The sequence below is a fragment of the Erpetoichthys calabaricus genome, chromosome 15 (assembly GCF_900747795.2).
Source record: "Erpetoichthys calabaricus chromosome 15, fErpCal1.3, whole genome shotgun sequence".
Classification (NCBI taxonomy): domain Eukaryota; kingdom Metazoa; phylum Chordata; class Cladistia; order Polypteriformes; family Polypteridae; genus Erpetoichthys; species Erpetoichthys calabaricus.
In genome coordinates, this window is record NC_041408.2 from 2,514,019 (window position 1) to 2,536,973 (window position 22,955).

At 37.9% G+C, this 22,955-nt stretch overlaps 1 protein-coding gene across 1 annotated transcript in view; it reads left to right on the forward strand.

The window, feature by feature from the left end:
* The first annotated feature begins 3 nt into the window (after positions 1–3).
* The window catches only part of ints7 (integrator complex subunit 7), a 35,511-nt gene continuing 12,559 nt past the window's right edge, over positions 4–22,955 (forward strand). The window contains exons 1-11 of the mRNA XM_028820327.2: positions 4–243; positions 2,613–2,742; positions 4,822–4,968; positions 6,903–7,040; positions 8,291–8,337; positions 9,985–10,184; positions 10,873–10,995; positions 13,860–13,977; positions 15,756–15,890; positions 16,726–16,823; positions 19,720–19,959. Coding sequence (XP_028676160.1) covers positions 150–243; positions 2,613–2,742; positions 4,822–4,968; positions 6,903–7,040; positions 8,291–8,337; positions 9,985–10,184; positions 10,873–10,995; positions 13,860–13,977; positions 15,756–15,890; positions 16,726–16,823; positions 19,720–19,959 — 1,470 coding nt within the window. The 5' untranslated portion in view covers positions 4–149. The remainder of the gene's footprint in view (positions 244–2,612; positions 2,743–4,821; positions 4,969–6,902; positions 7,041–8,290; positions 8,338–9,984; positions 10,185–10,872; positions 10,996–13,859; positions 13,978–15,755; positions 15,891–16,725; positions 16,824–19,719; positions 19,960–22,955) is intronic.

Here is a 22,955-nt window from a genome sequence, read left to right on the forward strand (position 1 = left end):
AAGTACGTTTCTCCCTCGCCTGCGCACCCTCTTCCTTTCCGCCGTTTTTTCGTGGCGGACATTTCCTGTCGCGAAGGATTACTGGGTAAAGTTACCGCTCTTCGGCATCTCTGTCAGTTGTTACTGTTTGATAGCGGAGGAAGACGCGAATGGCGTTATCGACAACTCGTTCGTTTTTGTCCGAGGCTGGTTATGGAGAGCAAGAACTGGATGCCAATTCTGCTCTAATGGAACTGGACAAAGGTACTTGTGTATTTGGGTCAGCTAGAGTGGCAATGGACCCGACTTATCACCGTTTCTCGCAGTTACTGGTATTATCTGCGCCTGGCTTGTCCTTATTAAAGTCGATACTATTCTGTGCGGTCTTACAGGGCAGCTTAAAGACGTGTTTGCTGCTTCTTGTCTCCGAAGCATTTCACCTTCGTGTACGCGTGTAAAACCGAACGAAACAAAGCGTGTGGTCACGAAAACCTGCGGTTCAAGTCCCGGCCACTGGGGTCAATGGTGTAGTCGATGAGATTATCAGGCTGCGGTTACGCGGGGTCAATTCGGAAAAATGGCATCCCGTCCAGGCCGCGTCTCCCAGCGATTCTGAAGAGCCGCTGCCATCATGCTGGAGTTTTAGGTTTTCGAGGTTAAAGAGTGGCAGCTTTTAAAAACTGCTTTATTCTTGGAGCTGGGAACATCTTCAGTTCTGTTACTTGAAGGGACGCTGCCGACTTCTGGGTGAATGTTTTGGGTTCTGTCATGGTTGTTCTTTGTGTTAAGTATGTGTAGTGTACTTATAAAAACACTAGTTTTCAGTTCTTATTTCTGGGCTTGTTTTCTTGTATCTATAACAGTGCCTTATGTTTAATTCATTATTAATGCTGCTAACCTGTTCCCCTACAGAAAATAAAAGCATATCTAAAATAGTTCTGTATAAAGGGTTACATTTTCAAAACTGTATTTTTAAAGAATTGCACATCCATTTTAGAAACTTCAAAACCTCCTTAAACAATAGGTGTATGGCCCCCTTAAGGTATAAATGGTAATAAGCAACTTTTAATATGGTGCTGCCATACACTAACATATCCAGGGATGCCCACCTCCAATCCTGGAGGGCTACCATGGCAGCAGGTTTTCCTTCCTGCCACTTTCATCATCGTGACCAATTTCGCCTTCATTTTAATTGCCATGTTGTGTTTTTTTAAGGTCCTATTAATTCTTTTTATCCTTAAATGGCAGCCAAACAAAAATGAGATATGAAGTAAGCCAAAATATGACCGACAAAGTCAGACCCTCAAACTTTAACCAGTTTTGTCATTAGAAGCTGATGCTTGTTGTTAACTGAGCCCATTATTTAATTGCATATCTTGTTGGTGCTCTCAATTTGCCTCAGCAGACATTTCCAAAATGATTGATTTTTCTTTTTATTTCCTAAATGCACCAACCACTTTTGTGGAGTGGAGCTGCTCCATATCACTAAGAATTTAATCTATCTTTATTTTCAAATATTATCTGATGGACAAGGATTAGCTGGTCATGATTGACACATTTTGTGTTTTCTTTAGCTACCAAAATATTAAAAAAAAAAATTGAGAGTTCTGAGTCTTAAACTGCAAGTCAGTTACCATTAAGGCAAAAGAAGTCAATTAGCAACATAAACTGATCACTGTTTAAAAAAAAAAAAAAAAAAAAAAATAGAATGAAAACCTTTAGCCACAGTAGGCCTCCAGGGTTGGAGTTGGGTACCCTGATATACTCCAGACAACTGGAGCGTGAAGCGGTAGTTTGTTTCCCCAGATTATTTCAATTATTTTCAGAATAGAAAATGCCATCTGTGCCATGCAAGTAAAGCAATAAGCCAGGTGTTCTTTTTATCTGAAAGTCCAAATGAGACAATTTGTCTTGTACTGGCACCCAAAAGTGTATTATTGTCATAATATTTATTATATTTTTATGCTATAGAAACAAATGCTCTCTGTGAAGCGCCAGCATTGTTGTTTCACATACTATTCCAATAATAATAATAATAATAATTACTGTTTTTAGAGAGAAGGCCCGTGTACCACTTGGCACAGGATTTGCCTTTGGAAAAACGTGAAACTTGCCTTCCTAGTGGCATCCATATAGACAAGAAGAAGAAAAAAATTTAAATCAGTGATGATATTAAAATTTTCATAAAGATCAGTAGCATTTACTTAATTTTAGAGTTGATATTAATAACTGCTTCAATTAATTTGGAAGGTTGTACTTATACTCACCATACATAAGGAGACACATTTCAGTCACCAGAAATGTTATATCTGATGCTTTTGGTTTAAAAGTTGTATGGCTTTGAGGAGAAAAGGATTTCTGGAGAGGTGTTTTGGATCACGTCCCGTTTTCTCCCAGTTTCATTAACTTATCTGCTCCTGTAAAACTGGATGGGTTTCTTTGGTTTTATAAAAGGTCACGCTAACTCTCACTGAGGTTTATTCCTACACCAATGTCAGTATTTGCACCTCCATAATTCTCAGATAATTTGAAATGTGCATTCCTTCCAGAATGTTGTCTGTGCTCCAAATGTGCTGTGTTTCATAAATAACAATATTAATATCTTATTTATTATAATTTTTTTTTCCTTCCAGGGCTTCGGTCTGGAAAACTTGGAGAGCAGTGTGAAGCAGTAGTTCGTTTCCCCAGATTATTTCAAAAGTATCCCTTTCCCATTCTAATCAACTCTGCTTTTCTTAAGTTAGCAGATGTTTTTCGACTAGGGTAAGTATAAAATGGCAATGCCTATACATATCTCCTTGAATATTGCAATTAACTTCTCATAGTGAATTATTGAGATTCCTAAAACAGTTCCTTCTGTGGCCCTAGGTAAAGGTGAGTGTGGATGCAGTGGCATACAAGCCATCAAAGCAGTGTGTTTGTTTCAGCTGCATTTAAGTACATTGCACCTCTGAAAACTCCCAAAGTCACAGAAAAAAGAAACCAATGTATCATAGACCCTGAAGCCAAAAAAGAACCAATCATGTTACAGTTGAGTAGGATTCACACCCAGAGTGCTAAACCCAGAGGACAGCAGCACTGAAGGAAATCCTGAGCCTTTGAACCATAATATGGTGTGCATCTCTGTAAAGGACAAATGTGAGCAAGAACCAAGGTTGTGATGCACATTTAAACAAGCAGGTTAAAAAGATATGTTCCATGTAAAGTCAGCAATATGGAAGGCAATAGCAACAAACTCCAGTTTTGTGAAATACAAAGTGCAGAGTCCTGGTGAAATATATCCTAACAAAAGCAGGAAAAGTTATTTAACAAGGAAATCAAATTGGAGTCCAAAAACAGACAAAGAACAGAATTTAATTTAGACATATAGTATACAAAACATCCACTGTTCACTTTGGTGCTGAGGTGTGTCTCCCATTGCATGGGTGCACTTGGATCTCAATCTGGATGGGTGCGGCAAAGTGCTGTAGTCAGCACGTGCTCCCATCCCCTCTCGCTCTCATATAGTATACAAAATTTTTACATAGATTTAGAAGGATTGCTGATAATTAAGATTTGATGGGTGACACTGACCTATAGGAAGCAAAGTTCAGGAAGCACTTGGGGTCTTATGCTGACACAACATTCACATCTTCAAGGCGATAAGCAAGAATATGTACAGAAGCAAATTTTATTCATCAGAGTCGTCAGTTCAGACATAGTAGCAAAGAGTTTTAATCAAGTAATCCGTTAAGTCCCATTCTGTACTTGGCCCATGAAGTGTTGTTACTCTTTTTCTCTATCTTTGCATATGCGGAGTAGCTTACTGTTATCCCTATAGATTCTTTAAAGGAGTAGATTAAGACACTCACTTTGACCAAGGTTTAATCAGAATATTCTGAGACCTGACAGTCTCTTAGTGCACTTTTCAGCCAAACTCAATCCCTTTTCCAAAAGAGAGCGTTTATAGTCCAAAAGAGTGCTTTGACTAGATAAAGAGGTTGTTACCTATGTTTGTACATCAAATGGTTAAATTATATTGCTGTTAAACTCCTGGAGTTGTAAGAGAGAAAGTTTATGACAATTGTAACCGTATTTTAGTTGGCAATCAAAGCTGATGGCCACAGGTGAGGATGGGAAAATAGACTGAGAGGCATAAGCTTTATCTGTGTACTTAGCACTTGCTTCAGCAACATGGTCTAAACAAAATACATGAAAATTCAGCTCCTACACTGATTAGTTGGTCAGTCTCATGATCACGTCTCCCTATAGAGGTAAACAAGACTCTGAGCTGATCACCACTTACCTGAAGGGAGCAAACCAATCTTTTCTGGGGGAGGGCCTAACGACAATATTTATGGTGCTAATTCTCAAACGATATCTCACTTGGCTGCAAACCATTCCAGTGCATAACAGAGATCCCAGCCTGATGAGGCCCAGACAGCATTGTCTGGAGACAGAAGAGCTGCAAACTTTAGATTCCCAAATTCAATACTCTCTAAACCATGGCTGTGGGTGGTTCATGTTATTCTTATTCCTTCCCCTTTTTAAATAAGCGCTGAACATGTCATCAACATCCTTTTTTTGTTTTGTTTGTTTTAGAAAGTTACTGTATTTACCACAGTCTTTCATAAGCCACTTTGAAGAATTTGTCCATATTAAGGAATGGTTCCTGCCTTGCACCAGATACTTCCAATAAGAGCCTGAAATTAGTTAAGCAAGTTTGTGAATGGAATGCTACAATAAGCTTGATTGGAAATTCCATTATGTTTGTTTTTCAGAGCATAAGGATTCATGTTCCTTTTAAGGTAAGGAAATGGTACCTACAGTATTTAATTTAAATATTATTTAAACTTTGTGTAGGAACAACTTTCTGCGGCTGTGTGTGTTGAAGGTCACTCAACAAAGTGAGAAGCACTTAGAGAAGATCCTGAATGTGGATGAGTTTGTGAAGCGAATCTTTTCAGTGATTCACAGCAATGATCCCGTGGCTCGAGCAATCACTCTCAGGTATGGCGAGCACAGCCACACAGAAGCCATAAGAAGTCAAGTCAAATAAAGCATGAGTGTGACTTCAAACACTTGTGACTGTACACATTACTCCCATATATCTATCTGTCTTGCAGTATTAATGTCTGCTGTATAGTATTTGTCATTGGCATTTGTCAGCAACATTTATCATTGAGTTAAGTATAACAGTAAAAGTGGTCAAAAATGTGTTTTTCATTTTGGTCATCTAATTTATATTCTTTATTTCTGAAATTATTAATGGACTGGCTTACCCTTCAAGGTCAATTCTTGCCTTGCTTCTCTGGCTGCTACTGCATACTCCATCTTCCTATGTTCACCTAATAAGAAAATTGAGGATGGATGAATGGAGAACATTTTGTTTTGCCCAGTAGTATCTGCTATTTATTTTCCCAAATGATATAGTTGTAACAACCTAACAAAGCTTCATAAATAGATAACTGTTTGTTACATCTGTTTTAGTCTCAATGGCAGATATGAGCAAGCACTTGGTGGATTTGTAGGTAGTTAAATAGGTCAATTCCAGAGGGTAACCAAACCTTACATTTTTCATGTTTATTTTTTTGAACAGCATCTTAAATAGGTTTAGTTAAGATAAAGCAGCTAATGGCCAACATGATAGTGCCTATTGGCTCCCACGACAGTGATGTATGTGACTTAAGGGAGAACCTGTGAATGTATAGTGAATCTTTCAGGTCATGCTCTGAACACAGAACTTAGTCATTAAAATGCACCTTTATCACCTTTATAGGCAGTAGTAGGAAGTGGCCAAAGCAGCCGGGTTATGTGTTAAACACCCTCAGAACTTGACAGTTGCCAGTCATTCAAAACCTTCTCTATCAGTTATAACCTTTTTTATTTCATTATAACCTCTTTAAGAAATTAGCTAATAATTTGTCTTCAAGTACATGGTTCACTATTAATTTGAAACTGTTTTATTGATGTCTGTGAGAATTTTGGAGACCTGGGTTAGGTCAGCACAAAGCCATCTCTGCTCAAGGCTAAATAGATACAATTCCATGCGCCATTCAGAATAGGAAGTGTCTGTCAGTCACTGGGTACATTTTTTGTCCTCCCTCTGTATCAGATCTATGGCTTGCTGTGCTTTTTTGTAGGGTGATAATGAGAACTGCACATAGGACTCCAAATTCAGCCTCACTAGTGACACACAGGGCCTGAATACAATATCCCTTGATTTATATTTAACATTTTTTACTGTGCTACCTAACATTTTGTTTTTTGCTTGCTTCTACACATTACATCTGCAATGAAAATATACTTAAATCTCTTGCTTCCAGTAGGGCAACGTCCCCTGTTGTATTTATAATCATCATTAATTGAACTGGCAAGGTGTAATTTCAGCGTGATTTTACTTTCATAGCAATCCTTAGAAACTGATCAACTTGCAGTCCATTTTAAAAGATTCTTTTACCAGAGAACTTGTCACAGTGCTCTGTGCCTGCACTTAGTGACGGACACTATACAAAAATAAACTGAGCTGAGTTGAATTTGGTTTTTGAAGCCTGCTTATTCCATTATGGGGTTATTTAAATAAGTGGCACATCCAGGTAGTATCTGGTGCAAGGCACAAACCATACCTGGATAGGATGCTAGTTAAGAGTAGGGCATACACTCCCACTTGACCAGTTTACATTGACATCTTTGGCCTATGGAATGAAAAGTGAGTATCTAGAGAAAATGTACAGACCTATTTAGAACATGAGCAGAGAAGTTAAACCTTCTCCTCAAAGGACACCTGTGCTTTATTTATTTATACCCAAGAAAGAGCAGGTCCTATTGGTTGTTTGCCTGAATTATATTAATATGTGTGTGTGTGTGTATATATGTATATGTATGTGTGTGTGTGTGTGTATATATATATATATATATATATAATGAAATTTTTTTTTTTTTAGAATTGTTGGTAGCATGGCATCAATTATTCCGGAGAGGAAAAATGCTCATCACAGTATTCGCCAGAGTTTGGATTCTCATGATAATGTGGAGATTGAAGCAGCTATATTTGCTGCTGCTAGCTTTTCTGCTCAGTCCAAGTGAGTGTCGCATTTCCTAAGTATTTGTTGATGTTTTCTAGCCTTTGTAAAGATGTTTTGAGTTGTAACTGATTCATTTCTGATACAGTCACTTGGCTATATGGAAAATGTAATGTAATGAGAAAACACGGACTTGTAGTAAGAGCTGCTATTGTTATTTGTTCAGACCTTTTGTGCTTACATGCATATATTCATTCTCAAACCTACTTAAGGAGGAGCCAGAGCACATACTGGCAACCTGAGACACTGAACAAGAAAGAACTGGACGAGGCACCTGTCCATCACAGTTCACTTGCACACTTGCTTATTCTCAAGGCCCTATGCTCAACTAAACTTTTCATTGTGCAGAACAATGCTTTTAAGGAAGCCATAGTTTAGAGTTTCTGTTCCTATTTGAGTGTACCATTTATCTTACCTGTGTTGTATTATAACACTTCAAACCAAGAGGGCAAAAATAGATAATCTGAAAATTCTAACAGGTTGCATGAACAAAGGATACCTCCTGTTTGGTTCCTGACTTTTGCCCAGTGATGCTGGGTAATCAGCTTCTTCCCTGTATCCCTTTAATACAATAGGTAGATTCATGAATATATTGTTGTCAATTTATATTTGATTCACCTCAAGAAAGTTGCCTCAGTCAGATGTTTGTTTTGAATAGATGAAGCATTGTTGTGTCTTTCATTTTGGTTTCTTTGTCATTAAGCATCTGTTGTCATTATGTTGATACCATGGAGCACATAATGGTGACACTTAGCATAACAGGAGAATTTTTAAATGAGTGATTTACTACAAATTGAAGTGTCATATCTTACATTTTGTTGAGTGTGCATGACTTCAAAATTGAAACCACATCTGATTTAGCTGACCATTTGTGTGTGGAATCAGGCATTCCAGGTATAATAGATTTTTAGTTGATACTAGACCAAAAAGTAATGAAATCAGATTAGAAGGCTTTTAATACCATAGTGGTGCCTTATTGGCCACAGGTCAGTATATTGGTTGCTTTCTAAGGGATTCAAGATTATCATCTTCCTTTTTCATTATTGTGGGAAAAGGTCATGGTGCATTCTCTGACTACACTGTTTTCCAAATGTTAAAATAACATCAATATTGTGATAAAAAACAGAATAGATACTGCCATGAAGTGAGGATAATTTGTTAATCCTCAAGGAAAGCAAAATGGGTTTTATTGACATTGACCTATCGCATTGATCCACTGTAATTCATTTTCTCATTTGTTTTACCATTAGGGATTTTGCAGCTGGAATCTGTAACAAAATCAGTGAAATGATTCAAGGTTTGTGTACATTTGTTACTAAAACTGCATTTTTTCTTTATATATTTTTCATTACTTGCCATCATGTATTACATAACATTTTGGTGAATAACATAAGTTATTTGGCCTTTAGCAGTGAGTATGTGTTTGTGACATATATAAATAAATATAAATGTGTTGTTTGTGGCTTGCATGGAATAACCTTCATTTCACAAAACTACGATAGACTGTTTGTTTTGATCATTGTGGAATTCAGAATTGAACTTTAGGAATACCAGTAACTTGCCATGCAAGGAAATACAAATGAACAGAGCAACATGTATTACAAATGTTTCTCTAATAACCAACTAGCATTTAAACTTGACTAATTAATGATGAGCTAAGTGTTTACCATTAGATAGATAGATAGATAATTTATTAATCCCAAGGGGAAATTCACATTCTACAGCAGCAGCATTAGCATTAGGACACTGCTTTGCAGTAATATGTGAATAATTAATTATAAATCCGTTATTTCAAATAGTAATAACCATTTGCAACATTAGTAATGACTTGGCTATATTTTAAAATAAAGTTCTGCCTTAATGAAACTACAATTTCTAGATGATTTCAAGCTTTTGCATGCTAGAGAGTGAGTGTGTCTGCGTGTGTGTGTACTGTATATACGGTATTTCCTCACATATCTACAGTACATATACACACTTTATAAGAGCCACTTGTTCATTAATGCACATATTCATATGTTACAAGCAGCCAAACAAGTGGCTGCAACAGAAATGTATGAAGAATGCAGACATGACCTGAAGGTTTTGTTTTTGTTTGAAAAGTCCTTGTAAAAGGCAAGGCATGTAATCCAGGGGACTTTCACCATGTTATGATTGTTGGCACACAATATGCTGGATCCGGCATTTGAGAAGCAGATGCAGTTCTGGGATTTTTATGCTTATGGAGATTGGTGCAATAAACACAAACACTCCTGTGAATGGCAGATCTGTGGGTGAAAACATGTTGTAAATGACGATGGTCACCACACTTGTTAAAGCTGTCAGAAAGCCCACAAATGCTTTCTTAACTGCACTTTACCAGAGAGCTGTTCAGAAGACCTCTCTGACCTGTGTGCACAAAGTTTTATTACTTTTATGCAACTATATGTCTGCAACTTTTCATAAATAGAGCCATTCAGTTTTACTTGACGTTTTATGTTTTTCATTTAATATCTACATTAGTCTTATGCATGCATTTATGATGTCCGTACAGTGATATAGTGATTAGTGCTGCTTCCTCTCAGCTTTGAAGTTCTTTGTTTGAATCATCAACCCAGATGCTGCCTGTGTGGAGTTTGTATTTCTATGTGCCTTTTTCTTCACCTTCCACATCCCAAAGACATGCTGGGATTTGACAGGTGGCTCCAAGGTGGCCCCATATGAGTAAATGTGTATGTGAGTCTACCCTAAGATGTCCAAACACCCTATCCATGGTTGTTTTCTGCCTTCCACTCATTTGCCCAATAAGCTCCTCATAACCCTGGTCTTGGTAAGTGTATTAGAATGTTAGATGGATGGATGTGTTTATGTTAAACTTTTTCCAAATGAGAAAATGAAGTTGAATGATATTCTTTATAATAAAGTGGAATCAAAATATATAAAAAAATAAATTTATTTATTTTAGGTCTTGCTACACCCGTTGACTTGAAACTGAAGCTTATCCCACTTTTGCAGCACATGCATCATGATGCCAGCTTGGCCTCTAGCACTCGACAACTGTTACAACACCTTCTGACATCTTACCCATCCACAAAGATGGTCATTGTCACGCTGCACTCCTTTTCATTGTTGGCAGCCTCCTCCCTCATCGACATCCCCAAACAGGTGAAGATGTTTAATTAATTTGCACCAGACACTGATCTTGGTGTTTAATTGTGGCAGTACTGTTTCATTAGCAGCATTGGAAAATAAAATAGTGAGTTCTTTCATTTTTACCCCTTTTCTGAAATCTAACAGAGAATACTGTAAGACACAATCATATTAGCTTTATTCTTAAATCCAACACAGTCTGGCATGTAGTCGGTCAATTAATTGGCCTTTATATTATATAGTACCTTGCATTACTAGCAACATCACCTTTAGATAAATTGGAGCCATCATGCCAAATGCAGAAGTACAAAAAGGAATCTAAAAAGATATTTTTTTTTCTTAAGAAAGAACAAATCCTGCTGTTAAAAGGAGAACTTCTTTAAAATAAGATGAGCAGATAAGTGCTGTTTGTATAATTCTGGAATCCATACAATTTTAAATGTTTAAGCACATTTGGGTTCCAAAAATCTTAAGTAATTTGGAGTCTGTACTTTTTCATATTTCTCTTTTGATTTTGAATTACCTGCTTATACAACAGAAAAGACCAATATTCATGTCACTGATTCTATAAGCAGTTTCATCTTGTTAATCTTTATAAACCTGTAAACCAATATATATATAATGGTCATAAAGAATTACTTACTGGTGTCCAGTGACACTCAAAATTGTTGTGTTGTAACTATACTTTTTTTTTTTTTTTCAGATTCAGCTGTTGTTGCATTATCTGAAGGAAGACCCTAGGAAAGCTGTCAAAAGGCTCTCCATTGAAGACCTGAGGTTTTTGGCTAAAAAAGCTCCTCATCTGTGGACAAGGGAGAATATACAGGTACTTCAAAATCACGCATCTAATCACATTTTAGATTTTTTAAGCTTTAAAAATAATCGATTCTGTGTGAAGGTTTTCTAGAAAGTTTGTCCCAGAAAGTAAAATGAGTTATTCTTGGCTCCACACAGCAGGCTTTTATGAACTTTATTATATATAGTAACAGCAAAGTTAGTATTTAAGATTGTAGATTTTTAAATAATCCATTAAATTATAGATATTTTATAAATACTCTCAAACTGGGCTTCAATAAAGCATTTATATTCCTTTCCATAAATAATGCTTTAGGAGACACAGGTTACATTCAATAACTGGTGTGTCTAATGTGTAGTGTAATATTAAATGCAAATGATAGTTCACTTTTTTAATATTTGTAGGTAAAAGAGGATAGCAACCTATCTGTGAATAGAACGATAAAGTGTCAATTATTAAATTGTCATTGCTGGAAAAGGACTTGCTTTGTCTGGAAAGTAAATGTGCTCTAGATTTATGTCAACATATTATAAATTTGAACTTTAAGATTATTACAGATGTACCAACTGTCCAGCAGGTCCTTCTCTCCAAACTATCTAGGGATGGTTCTGTCTGTGATCAGATCAATCAGGGTGGTGTCATCACCAGCAGTTTAACAGATGCAGTCATTGATGTAGAGGAGAGGAGTCAGAACACAACCCTGAGGGGACCCTGAATTAAGGGTTAGGGCCATTGACTGGTGTTCACCCATGTTCACTGTCTGCCATCTTATTGTCTTCAGTTCTTGATTGCTAGGCATTAGATTTTGTGCCTAGGTTTGTGAACTGCACTTTTAGTAACACTAGTGTTTTAAGAATTCAGAGCCACAGTACACATGCAACTGTATCCTCAGCCAGCCAACAGATTTTATTTGAATATGAATTAGTGTTTTTTTAGCAGATGTCCTAAATGATAATGATTGTAAAGAAGAAGTTTAGTGACATTTCAACTACTTCACTTCCTTTAAACAGGTTTGTGCTATGTAGGTAGGAGTCTGTTTCACAAATTTGAAAGGTTTTTGATAGACGGGTTTTAAGAGTAGATTGACGGTAAGTAAAGTTCTGTTTTATTACTGCAAACTTGTGTAAGGCATTCTAATGTTCTTTGTAAAACACATGTCAAGGAATGCTATACTCTATTCATTTATAACTGCTAAGCCAAGCACGTCAAAAACCATATAATGTTGCAAAAGAAACTGGGTTTACCACTGGGGTATGCATGAACATGTCCTGTGATGGACTGGTGGGCTGTCTGGGGATGTTTCCCAACTTCTGCCCACTGCTGCCATGCTAGGCCACCATCCCTATATTGCAGGGGTACTCAATCACGGTCCTGGAGGTCCGCAGTGGCTGCAGGTTTTTGCTCCAACCCAATTGCTTAATAAGAAGCACTTTCTGCTCAAGTAACACTTCTGCTTTACTTTAGTTGTCTCGCTCGTTAAGATTTTGAAACCTTATTGCTTATTTTAGTCTTAAACGGCTGTAGTCTTGGTTTTTAATTGCTCCTTATTAGCAGTAACATGCAAATGACAAAAGAGACCAGCATTTCTCCATTTAGCTTGTTACCATTTACACCTCTGTATTGATCGTGCACTAATTGGTTTAATTAAATATTTGGAAGGAAAGTGAAGAGAGAAAAAAGTGAAGGACTAAGGATCACTCATCCATTTTAGCATTCAGATCATTCGGATTATATCCTTAGAACGAGGAAGAAAATCCAGGATATGAGAATGACCTGACATAGTAGAGTTAAAGCACTAACGAGCCATGAAATTAAATTATTGGCAAGAATTACTTTCTAATTAAGCAACCGGGTTAGAACAAAAACCTGCAGCCACTGCGGACCTCCAGGACCGTGATTGAGTACCCCTGCTATATTGGTTATGCAGGTTAGAAATTGAATGGTATTTAACTTCTTTTAATATAGACTGGTCTTGGAGATTGTAATATACTACCTCTCTTTCTAAAACAGTTGTTTCATCTTGTTTGAAAGTTAAGTAACAAATATTTGCAGACATTCTTTATTATAATTGACTACTATAAACAAATCAAAGCATACAATTTAGAATGTTACTTGTGTCATATTTGAGCTCCAATTTTGCTCGTGTTTTATTTATTTATTTATATATATATATATATATATATATATATATAATATTATACTGTAGATGTCAAAGTAACTGTGCTTTTCTCTTGGTTTTATCAAGTATAGTTTTGGTATAATTAGCCTTAAGAAGGGTATGCTTTCAAATGTCTATATAATCTAAAAATCTTAGCTACTGTATAAATTCTGGGTTAATCCAGGCTAGCCTATTTTAATTCCATATTGCATTGCACCACCTGTAGAAAGACTGTGACCTTCAGGGACCTGTGCTACATTACCTGGATGTTACCACCCTTACTTTTCACAATGAGCAGGTAATCTGGTAAAGATCCCTAATAAACGTCTTTCTTTAGCTAAAGAAGCAAAAAACTTGTTTAATGAAAGCCAACAGCCAGTGTGACCATTCAGGAATAAATTTAGCTTCATTATTTCAGAATTATTCAAAGCAGGCAGTGTGGTGTATCTGCTGTGACACCTGACTTTAAACAACACGATTTCTGGGTCAGTTCTCAAATCAGCCTTTCTGCGAGACTCTTAACCTGCCTGTGATACAATTGTAATGTATTCTGGCCTTGCAGGTTATCTTGTATTGTTGCATCAGCCAAATATTCCAATTTTTTTCTGCTTGCCTTGAAAACAATTCATGTAAATGAACAGGTTTCCAATGTTCTAATAGTGTGTGTTTAACTTGAATTCGAGTTACTTATTCATTTTCAAGTAATTGTATTCTTTTTATTGCTTTTTTCATTCAGACTCTCTGTGAATGTGCTCTCCAGACACCATTCGACAGCTTGAAGCTCGGCATGATGTCAGTACTTTCAATACTGTCTGGAACCATTGCCATTAAGCAATACTTCTACAGCTCACTAGGTCAGTGAACAACTTTTTAATTGGTGAAGTTTCCAAGCACCAGGTGGGTGACAGTTTTTCCTCCAGGTTTCAGCTTATCAAATGCATGTGCATCTTGCAGATTTTTTTCTGTCCCTGAGGACTTCATTAAAACTGTGCAAAGCAATAGTAGTTCATTCTTAAAGCAGGACTGCAGAGAGGTCAAGATTCTTCATGAAGGTCACTTTAAACCAATAGTGTGAGGATGGCCACTCATGGTCCTGGGTGGTAACAGTGGCTGCAGAAATTTATTCCAACCAATTGCTTTTGTTACCAACCCTTCTTATGTAATGGGTGCCTCTCCCCAGTTTTGACTGTAATGATGCTTCTAGCTTAACTTCTGTTCTCCACAAATCAGAATCCATTCAAGGAGTTTTGAAGATAGATTGATGCAATTAGAATGTACTTTATTTTTTAATTTCATGTAGATGTTTATTATTGCCTTCGTTTTAGCACATAGATTGTTCAAGCTTAAATCGCTGACAAACGTCTAATTCAGGGTCTTAAATGAACAAAGTCATCTGCAGTTGCATCAAGCACAAGGCAGGTGACGGCCCATAACAAGGCCTACTCACTGTGACTTTAAGACAATTTGGAGTCACCAGTTAGCCTAACAATACACATCTTTTTAAATGTTGAATAGACAATATAGACACAGGAAATCATACAAACCACTGAAACGGTAAGGAATTTAAAATTTGCACTAAAGCAGCAGAGCTAATCATTGCAGCACCATGTTATTTAATAATGCAGCATATTAATTTTAGTAAGAGCCCATACCGTGGTCATAAATGTGTTCCTACATGATTACTACTATCGTCTGCTAAAACATTAATTATTATCTTTAATGTTTCCTTCCCTCAAAAATATATAGATAAAAACACAGCAGCACTTTTGATAAGTTTAGTCATGACACAATAGGCAACAAATAGAAATTTGTAAATTGACTATAAGCAGCTGTCCAATTTATGTGCCCACTGGTTTGCATTGCTGGAGTTACAGTATTTTGAATGGATTTCTTTAAAACAAAGCAAACCTTTATCTTTTATAGTTTTAATAAGATGAGTTTAATTATGAAATTATACTTCTAAGCATATCTTGCATTTCAACACACACTGTGCAAAGCAGTTATTTTTCATATCTTCAACACAATATTAACTTCCACGTTAAAAATTGAAGAGGAGTTTTGAGTAGACGGTAACTGGCGGCTTCTCTTAGTTGTGCCAGTTCTGTGAAATATTTGCCCTCTTGAAGCCTGCTTAAATATTAAAGCTCAGATTCAGAGAGGCTTCAGGTCACAAGTTGCTAGCATAAGTAGTGACAAGTGAGATGCAGGGCAGGGTTTTGAGTGGTAACAAAAACTTTACAAATATTAATGTGAAAAGTAACTACGTGTACTGTACAATGGAAAATTTATGGGCACATGTTAAGTTAGATTCTTACATAAGCTGTACCTAGAATTTGAAATTGAACCAAGTAAAATTTATTTTTATGCATAATGTACATAGTGCAATGAAATTCTTACTGTCCTGTCTCTTCAGAAACATAAGTATAATACAATACCAGCAAAGACGTACGTAAAAGTGTTAATTTCATGTCATATATACATACTATATAAACAATTTACATTTGCTTGTATTTGTTGTTTTGCATACAAAAAGTGGGTTTTATGTTAGAATATTTAATATTATGATTGTTTGCTCAGCACTGAGAAACATGGCTTTGTTACTGATCTGAAATGCACTTACTTAATGCTTTAGGAACTGGTACCACTCCTTCAGCGGCATCCGATTTGGTGAAGCTGGCCCAGGAAAGCTGCTACCATAGCAACCGGACTATTGCAGCAAATGGGGTTATTGTTCTGTCAAATATTGTCATTTCCTGCCCAGAGAAAGGTAAAACAGCAGCTCTGTTAAAAGGTTTGGTCACATTTGGGGGGCTTTGGGTACGTGCTTGTGAAATAACAGCCTCCAGCTTGTTTTAATTGTCCCTAGACTTCAATATACTGCATTGTTTTGTTTGGTCTATATGTAATGTCAGAAATAATACAAAACTGAAGTTTCTCTAATACTGACCCTTATCTTTGTTTGAGATAGGAAGTAAATTTAATATCCTGTTACTGTCTCTGTATGTTGCATCAGAAATTAAATTGGGGGGTCAAAACATTTAGTTATTGGCTTGATTTATAGTAACTGATAAGATAGGTAGACTGAAGTGCCGCAGACCAACATTAATTCTTCCTTTTATAAATCTTATATATAGCATAAAATTTATGGTGACATGACAGTGCTGTGGCACTATTGTAACCTCGCAGCAATGCCTGGACTTTACTTTGATACATTGCTCTGGTATACTCTGTGTAGCGCCTTCTCATTCCCACTAGTGTCCTCAGTTTTTTCCCTTGGTTTGCAGACTTGAGTAAGTCAACTGTCACATCTGCTATCTCTGTGTGTAGAAACCTGTGAACAGGCATGCTATCCGGACCAATGCCCTGCCTGGTCATCAGTGCTGCAAAGATGGCTAGAAGGGTGAATGGCATTAAGTAACTTTAAACATTGTTCTTCTGAGATTGTGCCCAAAATATTTGAGCTAGTTAATTTACTATGGTAGTAATCTTTTTTTTGGACCACATTTGTACCTATAAATGTGTTTCGTTTTGTTTTTGTTTTTTTTTTTTTTTTTTTTTTTTTTTTTCCCCCATTCTCATCCCAACCCACCCCCACTTGACAGATCTTTTGACTGTAGAGCAAGATGCACTGTTTGGCCTGGAATCTCTCTTGGTTCTCTGCAGCCTGGATGAAAGCCCAGCTTCTCAAGCAACACTAAAGGTACGGGTTAACAAGGTGGCTCTGTTAACCTCCTTAGCATTACATTTTATTTCTCAAAAAAAACATGCAAAAAGTTTAGATTTTTTTTTTTTTTTGGCTTGAAAAATTACATTTTTACTAAATCTTATCTTTCTACTGTGAAATGAGCCACGTTGGCAGCAGATCCTTTAAGTCCTGTAATTTTCAAGATGGGCTCCTCCGTGCATTGGTCTTGTATTTCAAGCCCATCCCACAGATGCTTGATCGTATTCATATCAGGGGAATTTGGAGGCCAGGTCAATCCCTTGAACTCTTTTGTCAGATTCTTCAAACCATTCTTGAACAATTGTTGCAGTGTATCAGGGTGGATTATCCTGCTGAAAGAAGCAATTGCCATTGGGGTATACCATTGCCAGGAAGGGGTGTGCATGGTCTGCAACAATCTTTAGGTAGGAGGTGTGTGTCTAAGTAACATCTACATGAATATTGGGGCCCAAGGTTTCCCAGTAGAACATTGCCTAGACCACTGCACTGCCGGCTTGGCTTCTTCTTATAGTGCATCCTGCTGTCATATCTTCCCCAGGTAAATGACGCACATGCACCCGGACGTCCACCGGATATAAAAAGTAGGATTCATCTAATCAGGTCACCTTCTTGTATTGCTCCATGGTCCATTTCTGATGTTTCTCATTTCCATCGACCTCATCCTGGCACTGAGGGTTCTCATGGAGCACAAATGTGTACATCGTCAGAGTTTCTTTGCAGCCTTTGTCAATTTTCATAAAGTGTTCATCTCATTTAATCGAACTGCCCTGTGGGGCATACTGAAACTTCATGGGATTCCCCTGAATTTGCTGGATATCTTGGCCGGCCTGTACACCTAACTGTGAGTGCTGTGCAGAGTGGAGGCAGAGCTTCTGTGGTTTTTCCAGTTGAGTCGGGGGGTCATCAGGAGTGTGTTCTTACTCCTACTCTGTTCAGTGCTTGCATGGACTGGATGTTGGGCGAGGTTGTGGGGTGCAGCGGCTGTGGGGCATCTGTTGGTGAAGAAATATTCACTGATCTTGACTTTCCTGATGATACTGTGATCTTCAGAGTCAATGGAAGCTCTGATTGGGGTGCTCGAGAAACTGAGTGTCCTGATAAAAAACAAAATCCAGGCCTTTAATGGCTTCTTGGGCACAGCTATCAGCAGTGTGTCTGTCGGTCAGTGGAGAAAGTGTCAACCTCATCGAGAGATTTACTTACCTCGACAGCGACATTCATGTCTTTGGTGACTCTTTCTGTGAAGTCAGTAGACGAATTGGGAGAGCGTAGGGGGTCATGAGGTCTCTGGAAAGGGGTGTGTGGCGGTCCCAATATCTTAGCTAAAGGACGAAGGTTTTTGGAGTCCTGCTGCTTCCTGTCTTGCTATATGGTTGTGAGACATGGACGCTATCCAGTTACCTGAAACAAAGACTGATAGATACTTTGTGAATTTCCCATTGGGATTAATAAAGACTGGACTCCTTTGGTACTGTGTCTCTTCAGAGAATCCTTGGGTACCGCTGACTTGACTTTGTGTTGAATGAGCGATTTCTCACGGAATGCCAAATGTGCACATAACCTGCATTGTGAGGGAGTCTTGGATGTAGCACTATGGCCATGTGGCATGAATCCCAGAGGTTGATCCGGCTGCGGCAGATATGTTGTTTCCCGGGGGTGTGACTGGGACCGTATGTCTGCCTGGGGGATTGCCAACTGGGATCTCAAGCTGTTTTGTCATGTGGTGGGTGTGGCGACACGCTGTACCGGTGCATGCTCCCCAACCTCACCTGACATTTCCTTTGCATTTTCAGTGCTTTCAGCAGTGATTAGAGGCCAACATTTGTACTCTGACTGGTCTCCGACTACACAGTAAGCTCTGATGCTGTGTGTGTTTTGGCACCTTTCTTTCGTGGTCAAAATTAATTGTTTCAGAGATGTGTGCTATGGTAGCTTTTCTGTGAGATCAGACTAGCCTTCGCTCTCCATGTGCATTGATGAGCTTTGGGTGCCCATGACCCTGTTACCGCTTCACCTTCCTTGCACCACATTTAGTAGGTTCTAAGAAATGCATACCAGGAACACCCCACGAAACCTCTCTGTTTTGAGGAAGCTCTGACACAGTTGTGTAGCCATAACAGTTTGTCCCTTGTCAAAGTCACTGAGGTCCTTACATTTGTCCTCTTTTTTTTTTTTTTTTTTTTTTTTTTTTTCCTTCTTCCTGCTTCCAACTATTCACCTTCAAGAACTGATTTTGAAGTTGCTACCTAATATACTCCATGCCTTGACAGGTGTCATTGTAGTGAGACAAACTTCTTCATTTCATCAGTCAGTGGTTTCTAGGTTGTGGCTGTTCAGTTTATGCTTTAAGCAAAATGGAGACACATACCTCCAGTACTGTTGGTCTGTTTTGTTCACCCTGTGCATCTTCTCATGCGTAGAGCTCATCTAGGGAACTGTGATTTTTGTAAATGGAGCTCTGTTCTAATTCTGACTGCACTGGACTTACTGTATCCAGGGTGCTATGTCGGCCTCTATCTCAGCCTAGTGCTTGGAACCTGAATCGCTCACATTAACAATGTGCTAAAAGCAAATTTATTGATATACATTTGTACTTAAAGGTATTAATGTCTGCATATACTGAGTTTAAGCAAAGTAATATTAGTTTAACTCTATGGACAATGTCATAGGTTATTTAGGCACATTTACGCTCTTTTGAATTTATCCCTCACATTAAACAAGGTTCATCCATACTTAAGACTGTTCCTATTTCTGAGTCACTGTTTTCATTTGCTCGTTATTTCTTGTTAATGCTTTTTGTTTAAAATACAATATTCTGGAATTTCTATTTGAGCTTACACGGTCCTGTCTGAAATTTGCAATGTTTTCACAGACTGCTTTGACTGTGATGGTGAAGCTGGTGAGATGCCGTCCTCATTTGAGTCAGTCAGTTGTGGAGTTCATCCTGACCCAACTCCACATAGCGCAGGACTCGACTCGCATCTTTCTTTGCCATTGCCTGGCAGCTATCGCCATGCAGCTTCCTGTCCTAGGAGAAGGAATGTTGGGAGACTTAATGGAACTTTACAGACTAATTGGCCGTTCTGCTACTGACAAGCAGCAGGAGCTCCTGGTAAGACCACATTTGATTTCCAATTTTGGTCAGGTTTTTACCAAATCTAAACTTTTTTTTGTCATTTTCTTTTAATTTTTAACCAAAATGTTTTATCACATTTAATATTTAACTTTCAAATTAAAAAAATCTCAAGAATGTGCACAACTAAACAAAATGGTCTGTCAAATACACTCAAAATCAAAGACACCATACCAGGAATGGAAGATCATTTCCTTTACTGCAATGTTTCCTGAAGGAACTTAATGTAATTTGGGGTTCTGTAAACTAAAAAGTGATAGCTGGGCCACAGATTTATGTTAGCTCTTACTCATGTCTGTATTGTTTTTACTATAAAACACCATTTCCATATAAAAGAAACATTTCTAAGAACAAGTGTCTATAGAGTGACAACAGTATAATTTATAAGAATCTTTGTGGTGTCCGTGAAATCAGGTTATTGTTTCAGATCAATGACACATAGATAGCACTTTATTTGTGCTCTGTGGGAACTTAAGACTTTACTGAAGCTAAAGAAATAAACAATGACGACAACCACCCAAACACGCATGAGTACTTCTGTCTTAGCCAATGATAAGAGAACTGTTCTTGTCTAATAAGGTGGTACGACTGTTTGAGAGCAGCTTGTCAGTGTATTCCCTCCTTTTTAATCAATGCATAGATTGCCAGTTCTCTTAGACAATATTGTCACTTGAGTTATTTTTCCTCATGAAACTACATTACAGCTCCTGGCAAATGTAGTCCAACAATTGGCTTCCTCACAAAACTTCATGGCATCATGGTAGCCAATATAATGAGCAGTTAGGCCTCCTTCCTTTTTATTTGTGGCAGGAAGCGTGAATGGACTGCTGCTTTATGTTGATTATTGCAGGTATTAACACTGCTGTTAATCGGATAAAATTCAGGAAAATTGGGTAACGGTAGATCTAATAGAGAAGGATTTCCTCCAGCTCTCAAATCGGCTTCTTTCAGTATCATTTGCATCTTTCATTTTCTCTGGTGTTTCCTTCACTTTGTCATTTACTTGCATCTTTATTTCTTTATTGGACAGTGTTGTTTGTTTCTACAGGAAAGAAAGTTAGAAGTTTCAATGAGATATTTTCAGTTATACAAAAGGGTGAAAATTGACCAGTGGCAGAGCAAGTGAACATTGCTGTTTTTGTTAAGGTTTCAGTGATGCATAAAACCATTTCTGCTAAATAGTAGATCAGAGATATATATACAGATAAAGGACTTATTTTTGCATGGCGCCAGTTGCCCCAGGAGGGGCACTTTTTTGAGTTGCTGAGCTAAACTGAAATTTATGCAGCTTTTCAGCTAGTCGCCCGAGTCTGTTCTGCTGAGTTAATCAAGATAAGGCAAGACATCTGCAGACTTTCTCATTGAGAATTACATTGAAGAAAACTTTTAAACTGATATATTGTCTTTTAACATGACATTCTTGCTTCAGCTTTATGGCTGGTACCAGTGTAGGGAAACAGGTATTGGGTGTGATACAGTGTTCCTGGTAGAGACAGTGTAAAATCTTCTTTTTTTTTTTTTCTTCCATGTTATTAAAATAAAACATTTTTCTTGTCAGTTGGACAGCATGGTAAGAAAGTTCTGCTGCTTTATCGATCCAGCTTCCTGGGTTTGTGTCCTGTTCCTACTTGTTCATTGTGTGTGATATGCATATCCTTCCCAGAAGGAAACATTAAGACTTGTGCACAGGCGACTGGAGTTACCACAGTGGTGGGCCGTCAGGGCCTGCAAGGCCTTCTCTGCTGGCCTAAAAAAATATCTGAATCACAAACTGATGTTAATTATATTTTGTCCATGAATACTTATTAAATAATTCCAAATAGTCTGTCCGCTTCCTTTCATAGCTTTTCCGATGGTTGTGCTGCTTCCAGACATGTATTTTCGTATTAAAGCATTTAACCAATCACATTTCAGTCATCATTTGTTACCAGGCAGGGTCAAAGTCAAAGAAGTCTGCCTGGAGGCCTTCACAATCCGTTCTGCAGGCCCTCTAACACAAAGTAAATGTCGATTAAACTGTTGCTTCAACCAATCAGATTTTGAGTTGGTGTCACTAGGGCCCTCTAGCAAGCGTACGGCAACGTCACCGTATTCAGACCCGTTGATTGGATAGGATGGTGTAATAGAAAAATCTGAATGAGAGCATGGGGCAGCTGTACACATTGGTATGTTTGGCGGTGATCATTCCCATGTCCACTGCTTCTGTCAAGCGGACATTTTCAGCCCTAAAGCGAATTAAAACTTATGCCAGAAATACGACGGGGCAGGTTCGACTTTCAGCATTAGCTTCGATGGCGATAGAAAGGGACTTCGTGATGGAACTGAAGCGCACGGATAATCTGTACGACAGAGTAATTGAACTGTTTTTGAGGAGAGAGAGGAGGATGGATTTTGTTTACAAATAATCCGAATTTTTGTTGAGTAAAATGTTGCGATTTTCCTAAATAATATTGCAAGTATTTGAGTTATTATTGATGTTTTTTATGTGTGTCGCGGGCTGTAGCTGCAGTAGAAAGGAACTTGTTCACCCCTGGTTTGTCTATTCAATAAAGGCATTTATTGTAGCTACAGGAGTTATCTATCTGCGATGCAACGGCTCTTTATACTGTATTTCTGCATATTAAGATGGTTTTTATAACCATAAATTAGTTTTTGAGGGGCGGGTTGATTCAGATGGAGCACTACTGAAGGCCTAGGTGTGAAATGCACAGTCCGCCACTGAGTTACCATCGCCAGAAACAGGGTAGCTAGGTTAGCTGGTGATCTCAAATTGGACCCTGTGTGGGTGACTTGATGGGCCTTTGATAGACTCAAGCCCTATTTCCTCTTTTGCATTCAGTGCCTGGTGAATAGAATCTTGCCATTGAGATATTGTGTTGGGTTAAGGGGATTTCAGAATATTATCTTATGTTGCTTTTTTGTTAGTCTTCCAAACCATCATACTACTTTCTTAAAGAATTTCAATTATTCAGTCA